Source organism: Cannabis sativa, chromosome 1 (genome assembly GCF_029168945.1).
Source record: "Cannabis sativa cultivar Pink pepper isolate KNU-18-1 chromosome 1, ASM2916894v1, whole genome shotgun sequence".
NCBI lineage: Eukaryota > Viridiplantae > Streptophyta > Magnoliopsida > Rosales > Cannabaceae > Cannabis > Cannabis sativa.
The window spans coordinates 73,665,604-73,675,270 of record NC_083601.1 but is presented as its reverse complement, the minus strand read 5'-3'; the positions used below and the strand labels follow the sequence as shown (position 1 = coordinate 73,675,270).

Genomic DNA, 9,667 nt, shown 5'->3' with positions numbered 1-9,667 from the left:
ATTAAAAACATGACAGTTGACCTCATATACTGTAAATTTCACGAAATAATAGAAAGAAATATATATAGAGAGAATAAAAGGCTAGCTAGCTACATATTGGTGTAACATACATGTATGTAAAATTTGGTTTTCGGAGAGATGTTTAGAGGAAGAAAAAGCTTTAATTTCATGTAGGTAGGTCAAATTAATAACACAACTGGAGGAAATAATATTAAATAATAATAATAATAATAATTTATTTTAATGAATATCAATGATTAATTAGTTGGTTAGAGAAAAAAAAAATATTAAACAATTGAATGCAATGACAAAACCGAATTCTCTAAACAATGACTATTATAAAGATTAATGAAATTGAAAGAGAGATTAATATAATCTTCCATTTTCCATTCATCGTCATTTGCATTCTCCAAAAATGTCCACACCTGTAGAGAGAGCTAACTATAAGCTATAACTATATTAACATTAACAAAGTAGGCTTTTAATTTGGAGTAGAAATATATAATAAAATGAAGCTTCTAGCTCCTTTGTCATCATCATCTTCTTCTTCTTCTTCTTCCTCAGCTCTAAAAAAGCCTCATCGGCAACTGTCTCAATACCTTTTCTCTTTACTAGCTTTCATTGTGTTCGTCACCATTCTCTACAGTGAAGACTTCTTATGCATATTTCGCCAGCAACAGCAACAGCAGCAACTCAAACTCGAGTCTGCCGACTCGGACCGAGTCCTCTCTCGACCCGGTGAGTCATCCTATAATTTTTTTATTATGCATGGTTACATATAGTATATATAATATGTGTATATTGTTTGGTAACTCTTCAATTCTGATCACAACACCAATCATCGCTTTCATCTTCTACACCTTTGTTTATTGATTTTTTTCTCTTTCCTTAATATTAGGTAACTTTATACATAGTAATTAAGGGTTTTGATACGATAAATATATCTCTATTTCTTTCACCGCCATTGTTAATTTTCATTATTATTATTATTATTGGCGTTTTAGTTTCTTTTACAAAATTATCTTACACAAAATATATAATAATATATATATGTTCTAGCCAATATGTACGTGTAAAATAAAAATAAAAATATAGGTTCAAGCCACATTATAAATATGTAGTACTACTATTCATTCTCTATTTACAATATACAAATATATTTTATTAATTTAATAAATTTTATTGCAAATATAGTTATGATAAATGGCCAATATCCGTAGTTAAAAGTATTAGTTACAAAAATTATAAATTTGTTGTGATTAAATGTGTTTTTAGTCATAATACTTATTGTGACTAAAACTAAATTAGTGACAATTTGTAGTTAAATACTACATTTTAATCAAGTAAGTTTTTGTTGTGAAAGTAATATTTAGTCATAAAAAAAAATATATTGTGACTAAAAAATTATCACTAAAAATAAGAATTTTTTGTTCTGAAAATAAAAGAATTGGAAATTAATTTTGTTTTAATATATTATTTTAAAATTAAAATATTTTTTAATGACGTCACAATTTTATTGTAATTAAAATTTATTATCAAAACGTCTAAATAAATAATATATTTAGCCCAGTTAAAAAAAACAAATATATTTAGCAATAATGACAAATAATACACTAAAATTGACGGATGTTACAAAATAATATATTAAAATGTTTTGTTTAACTAACTTTGACTTCGCAGAATTAATAACATGGATATTTTTTTCCCACCTTATAAATGAAAGTTTTCATTATTTCCAAATTTATAATTACCATTAACTCATTAATAATTAAGCATTAGTACCATGCGAGAATACTTATGTAAAGTCGGCCACATTGCCCTTGTAAAAATAGAGTAAATGCTATTTTAGACTCTATATTTTTCAAAAGTTATAGATTAGATCATCTGTTTTGTTAAATAATAAAATTGACCCTATATTTTCCAAAATAGTAAAAATAGTACCCTGAGCTTAATTTTTGACAATTTTTTTTTTTTAATTTAACCAACTTGAAGACAATTCCTAACACGAATAGATACAGAAAATGTAAACGTCATAACACATTTAGATTAGATTATTATTAAATTTTATTTTGACGAAAAAGTTATTTAGGGTTCTATTTGTACTATTTTAGAAAATATAGAGTTCATTTTGTCATTTAACAAAACCGAGGGTCTAGTTGGTAACTTTTGTAAAACATAAGGTCTAAAATAGTATTTATCTAAAAAGTATATATATATATTTTTAGTGAGTTATTTTAATATATATTTGTAATTAAAAATGATATTTTATTTTGCTTTAATGGCTTAGCCAACTTACATATATAAATATTACTCACAAAATGCTTTAGAATTTGAATCCTACTTGTATTAACTATTAACCAAACTAGTTATTATTGTTATTATTTTATTTTAAATATATAATATTTTAGAGTTATTTTAAATATATTTTATACTATGAAAAATACAAATTTGCATCAATTGTGTTAGCATATTATATTATGTAGAAAATAAAGTATACGTTCCCCCTTTCCTTAACTTAAATCCTAAATACTTTTAATTACAACCTAGGAATGATAAATTATAATTAGTCAGAACTTTTTCACTTTTAGTTACAAATTTTATTGTGACTAAAAGTAAAATTTTTTGTAGTGTTTATTATTTTCCTGGGTTTTCAAAAGTAACCTTTTGGTTACTTATGATGCTGATAAGAAATTAATTAGTTATTTTTATGCAAAAAAAAAAAAAAAATTCTTTTTTAAATTATATAATTTGAGATACAATTCAGTTACCTCTAAAACTTCATTTGTAAACATCTTAATAATCAATTATCTGTTTTTAAGTTATATTATGCTATCTTATTATTTAAAATACATTTGGTTAACATTAAAATTTATTTTCGAAACTAATAAGTTGTCATATAATATAATAAGCTACTATTTTTATTTACCGTTTTGTTACTTTGAAACTTATGTATTTATTTCTAGTTTATATTAAATTAATTTGTTATTTTAAATACTCTTACGTCACTTATTTTTTATTTTGTTTTTGTAAAAATATTTATTATGTTACTTTCAAATCTATTTAATAAATTAATAAGTTAACAAAGTTAAAAACAAAACTCACATAACTTATTGGTAAAATTAAAAAACATTTAGATTGCTAATTAATTACTTTAAAGTTAGATATCTTTTAAGTTTACAGTAGAAACTAATTAGTTTTCATATAGTATAAAAAATAAGCATAGATATGAAATAATTTTATATAGTTTACTTTATAGTAATATTTAAATTAATTATAATTTCAATAATATACCAATTAATTGGTTTCTTTTCATAAAATGATGCACTTTAAATAAAAATATCACCAGGCCTGTAGATAATTTTTAATTTTTAGATTAGTTATTTTAAACTATATGTTCTTTTTTAGTTTATATTATGTTGATTAAGATGTACTTTTATGTTATATTTTTCTTTTTTTGTGTAACAATATTTATGTTACTTTCCATACTATTTAAGAAACTAATGTGTTACAATAAAGTAAAATAAATCATATGATTTATCAGCAAAAAATTTAGACTTCTAAATTATAACCAATTAGTTATTTTAAAATTATTTTATAGTATCTTTATATTATTTAAGTAATATTACTTTAATGTAGAAACTAATAATTAGTTAATATATAATAATTTTTAAAAAGAATAATAAAATAGTAACCCGCAAATTTGATCGCATATTATATTTTATTTAACATTAAAATTTAGTTATTTTTTGTTAACTAAAAGAAAAATAAACGAATCTTGAATGTGGTAATTTTGACATGTAAAAAATATATATTTTTCCATCGTCATTATAATGAAAAATCACTATATAGTTTCTTATGATACCTAAAATGAAGTAACTATACGATGTTATTTTTCCATACACAACACAAAAATGATTCATTCCTTATTAATTACCCTACTTTATTGAAAAAAAAAAATTAGTTGCTTGAGATGCCAATAAAAAATATTGTAATATTGTAATTTTTTTATGGCCACCAATGCATGATATTTTGATTGGTAAATTAACATAGTACCAATAGGTTACTTGTTTATAAAATTTAATTTTATAATTAATTGTATCTAGTGTTAAAATGTAACTAATGAGTATATAATTGACATAGTAAGTAATTAAATATAGTTTTAAAATAAGCGAGAAAATACATGCTTCTCATATATAAAAATGATCACATTGAAAAGTATGTCGCAATGGTACGTCTATTTTTTAGCCTACACAACTAGGGGTATGACTACAATTTTTTTTTTTTTTGAAGTTGGGAATAAGATTTTTTTTTTTTTTTGACATAAAGTTGGGGAGAAGATAGAGAAAGAAAGATTTATTTTATACTTCTAGAAGCCTATGTTCAAATAAAAGACAAAAAGAAAAGAAAAAAAAAATAGCTGTCAATTAAGCTATAAACATTAAAATGTATAATAATTTTTAAAACGGTACGTTAAAATTATATATGAGATAGTCAAAATTATTATCAATAATAACATACAAAAAAAAAGTTTGTAGATGTAAATTATTATGAGAGAAAATTACATTACATACACCTTTTAATTATTCAAAATCTATTATGTTTATCTTTTTTTTCAATCATTCTACCAATTTTACCCTTATCATTTCACGATAGTCTCCATTATTCTCTAACTAAAATTTTTCCTCAAGTTTTTCACAAACCTACACATCCGTCTCTAAAAAAAAACAATCTATTATGTTTGAAATTGTGTCTTAGTTATGTGAGGGTGTAACGGTAATTTGGGTATAATACTCATAAAAAGAGATATATTTGAATTAAATTTTATTTAAATGTAAATTTGGTTAATGTATATTAAAAAAAGGTATATTCTTCAACTTTTAGATAGGGATTATTTTAAAAAAAAAAATACAAAAATAACCAAAATACTGTTGTACATAATTTTAAATATTTTTACGATTTTTAAGATTTTATTACATAAAATACGGTATTTTGTTGTATTTTTATGTTGTACTTTTATTGTTTTATTGTTGATTTTTTGTTATTTGTATATTATTTTTTTTTATGTTGTTTCGATATTGTTTGGATGTTGCTTTTCCTATTATTTTCATGTAATTTTCTTATGATTTTTGTGTTATTTTTAATGAATACCGTAAAAATATAAAAAAAATCTCTAGGCGTATTAAAGTGTAAAGAATTTATCAAAAAAATAGTTCATGTAAATTTTACATTCATATATATATATATTTATACATATATTAATCTTATAACGAAGATTAATATTATGTCATATAAAAATTATACTATATTTAGCACAAAAAATTATTTTGTGATATATTTGCATCAATTTTTAATATGATCTGCTTCGATGCACAATTACAAAACTTGATTCAAAATTCAATGTTTTCACCGAAAATTAAATATAAAAACTAATTAATAACTTTATTATGTAAATAATAAAATATAAATAAATATAAATTTCAACAATCAAATTCAATAACTAAGTTTAACAATAAAATATTAAAAATAATGTAAAATAAATATAAAAATAATGTATTTATTGTGATGTAAAATCTGCATCAAATATTACTCTTATTATATATATATGTGACAAATTTAAATTAACTTTAGTACAATCTTAGAGTAAACATTTGACAAAGTGAATTATATTTTAGTAATAAATCACTAATTTTGCATCTCTCTTAGTTTGAAAATAATTATAAAAGAAAACTAACATTTTACAAAAATATATAACAGCAAAAATTTTTTTTTTAGTAATTATTCGTACATATGGGCCGGGTAAAAACAAAAAGGGGATAATTTCAAAAAAAAAAAAAAAATTACAAAAAGAAGAAAAAATATGAAAATATAGTTGTATAAAATTTTAAATATTTTTTATTTTTAAAATTTTATTTATATAAAACAATATTTTTAGATTTATTTTTATGTTGTACGTACTTTATTATTTTATTATTGGTATATTATTTCTTATGTGTTTTGAATGAATGTAAAAATGTAAATATTTTATTAAAATAGTCTTTTATATATTTTTTCCAACAAAAATTATATTTATAATTTTTAATTTAAATTAGGTATATATAATGACAATAATGGTGTGTGGGTTGGTGATAGCAGGTGAAGCAGAGATAGTTTGGGATAAAAAAGAGGTTAATATTGTAGAAGAAAAAGAAGAAGAGAAATGGAAGATACCGTTTGCAGTAGGGGAAAGTGAAGAAAGTTGCGACATATTTAGTGGGAGATGGGTTTGGGATGAGTCAAGACCTCTTTATGAAGAGTCAGATTGTTCTTATATACAATCCCAATTAACCTGTATGGAACATGGTCGTCCAGACAAGAATTTTCGAAACTGGAGATGGCAACCTCATCGATGTCAACTTCCCAAGTAATAATCCACTTATTAATTTCTCTCTCTCTCTCTCATATAATTATATATCAGCTAACAAATAACATTAGGTACATCATGTATACACCTATTATAATTAATTACGCACGTAATATAGCATACATTTTAAACCATTCAAAATTATTACTTAAAACGGGACCACACATTTTTGTATGTGTGCATGGTTTGAAACATTACTATTTACTACATCATTAATGTGTGTAATTTTGGATATATCAATCATTATAGTGTTTAGCTAATCTCTTTTACTAATCAAAACTAAATCATCATTATAATAAGAATAATGAACTATACCTAGATCAAAACTGAATAATATGTACAAACCAATAATAGTACAGGCGGACGGCCACGCATGTTAATTAATTAATGAATACATAGTACTAAAAAAAATTGATTTATATATGTTGGAAGAGGGAATATTAATCCATGATTAGTTAGTTAATTAATTAAGGCGTAGAAGTGGAATATATAGAATAATAAATAATTTAAGGTTTTTGTTGTTGATCAATATATAATAAATGAAAAGGTTCAATGCGTCGCTTGTGCTTGAGTCCCTTAGAGGAAAGAGGATGATGTTCGTTGGAGATTCTCTGAACAGAGGTCAATTCCAATCAATGGTTTGTCTTGTTCAATCACTCATTCCTCCACATGCCAAATCCATGCAAACCTTTGGCTCCTTGATCGTTTTCACTGCCAAGGTACTAACTAATTAATAATAACTTTAATTGTTATTATTATTAATTTTTGATGCTATAATGATATTATTAATTATGATGGTAATCAATTATTAATATCTATATAATATATATGTGTCCTGATTATTTTATTTTATTAGGAGTACAATGCTACAATTGAGTTCTACTGGGCACCCTTTCTTCTTGAATCAAACACAGACAATGCTATCGTCCATAAATTTAATGAAAGAATTGTGAGAAAAGGTTCTATCAATAAACATGGAAACCATTGGAAGAATACTGACATATTAGTGTTCAACACTTACCTGTGGTGGATGACCGGTTATAAGATGAACATCTCGTACGTATATTTATATGCATACATAATTAATTAATATGTTGCTGTTCTTTCTTATTTATTTTATATAGTATTTATTAAAATTTTCAGGCGAAAACCTTTTGATGACAAAATTAAGGATATTATTGAGCTGTCGACTGATGATGCTTATCGTATGGCTATGAAGAGTATGTTGAGATGGGTACGGCGCAATATGGACCCTAAGAAGACAAGGGTTTTCTTCACTAGCATGTCACCTATTCATGACAAGTGAGTATATTATATACTAAATGCTAATTATTATGCCAGTATTTTGGGATGATTTAAGAAAGATATTTTAGTGTAAATCATCTAATAAAACCATGAAAATTTGAGAGTTAATTAATAACTCGATCTTTTTCAACACAACTTTATATATTATGTGTCAAACTTGATACATTATTTGTTGAATGGGGAATCTTGAGTCATCGTTTTTCGGTTGATTTGGTCGATCGAGGTGAATTGAATTGCTTATAACTACATACCTAATTAGATTCTTATTGATCTTACCAACATAATTAGATTATTGCCTAGCATAAGTATCTTTTTCTTATTAACAATAATGTATATAAATTAAGTTATCGATTGTACCAATACTCTGTTTTGATCATTATTATTATTGTAGGAGCATAGGTTGGGGTGGGAAAGCAGGAGGGAATTGCTACAACGAAACGAAGATAATAGAAGATCCAAATTATTGGGGTTCAGACAGAAGAAGTATACTAAAAGTGAGTGGAGATGTGTTGAGTAAGTCAAAATATCCAATAACATTTCTGAACATCACACAACTCTCAAGCTACCGTAAAGATGCACACACATCAATCTACAAGAAGCAATGGAATCCACTCACTCCCCACCAATTGGCCAATCCCATTAGCTATGCCGATTGTGTGCATTGGTGTTTGCCTGGACTTCAAGACACTTGGAATGAGCTTCTTTTTGCCAAACTCTTCTACCCTTCTTCTGCATCATCATGATTCATCATTATTTAAATCCACTCTTTAATTACTTCATACTATTGTATTAATTACTGGAATCACATTTCATCACTTCATATGGGATCATGTACAGTTTACTCTTTTTTTTTTTTTCTTTCTCATTTGATCAAGTGTAAATTAATTTAATGAAAGGAGAAAAGAGAAGAACATGATAATTTCTACATAGAATTATTTTGGGTTTGAGCCTAATCGATTCTGGAAAGTGTACTCTTCTTTGTCAGTATTCCTCTATTCACTTATTTATAAGATAGTAGTTACCATACAAATCATAATTGGCCTCCCCATACTAATTATAATAGATATAAAGCTTATGAAACATTTGAATCTATGGTGGCTGAATGTTAAACATTTGAATCTTGTTGTTGTTGTTTTTTTTCCCTGTGATTCATATACTGCTGCTTTTATTTGGTATGACAAGGTTCCTTCTTAGAAATTGCAGGGTCTCTTTAGCGAAGTCATTCTCATGGGGAGGGTAAATTCAGTGGTGGCCCAAGCTAGGGGCAAGAAGGGCAATTGCCTAAGGCCCATTACTAAGAGAGGCCTCTTTTTTTTTTGTTTCTTTTTTTACATCAAAACTACTTCAAATACAACATACAACAAGTTATAACAACTATAATATATATAATTTCAATTAGTCCATATCTCCAAACTCATGCATTCACAATATTCATAATAATAAACCATGAAATGATACTTAAATACACAAAGAATTTATATTCATGCAGTTTAATACATAAAACTATTAGAATATTTTTATTTATGGAAATTATTTTCTAATTAAGGAAATGATTTTCTATTTAAGGAAATAAATAAATAATTGATTTTCTGATAAATGAATATTTTCTATTCATTAAATCTGGATAAAATCAATTATGTAATATTCTATATATGGTCAGATTTCTATATTCATTACCTGATTTGATTTCCTGAATTAATTGTCAAAATATTCTGACAATTAATGTGGCACAGATACTGATGGAGTATCTCACCTATAAATATAGGGTCTCGGTCCCCGAGCTCCTCACTCATTTTGAATCCATTCAGCAAATTCCATCTAAAGAGAGTTGAGAGAGCGAGGAAGCCCGAACTCCAATACTGAAGCTATCGCAGGGATTGAAGCTCAAAGATCAATGGCTGGAGGTACATCGATCCTTTCATTGCATATATTATTGATATAATTACAGTTTATTTTCCGCAT

At 25.0% G+C, this 9,667-nt stretch overlaps 1 protein-coding gene across 2 annotated transcripts; it reads left to right on the top strand.

The window, feature by feature from the left end:
- Positions 1-241: 241 nt before the first annotated feature.
- On the top strand, positions 242-8,662 carry LOC133033712 (protein trichome birefringence-like 33). Of its 2 annotated transcripts, none has more exons than XM_061108767.1 (6): positions 242-738; positions 6,130-6,400; positions 6,948-7,119; positions 7,257-7,456; positions 7,544-7,702; positions 8,097-8,662. In XM_061108767.1, exons 1-6 carry the CDS (start codon positions 510-512, stop codon positions 8,446-8,448), a joined length of 1,383 nt encoding a protein of 460 aa, XP_060964750.1. In that variant the 5' UTR covers positions 242-509; the 3' UTR covers positions 8,449-8,662. The 2 variants fall into 2 exon arrangements, with proteins under 2 accessions (XP_060964750.1, XP_060964751.1); XM_061108768.1 differs by having other exon boundaries at positions 244-738; positions 6,133-6,400.
- Positions 8,663-9,667: the final 1,005 nt, after the last annotated feature.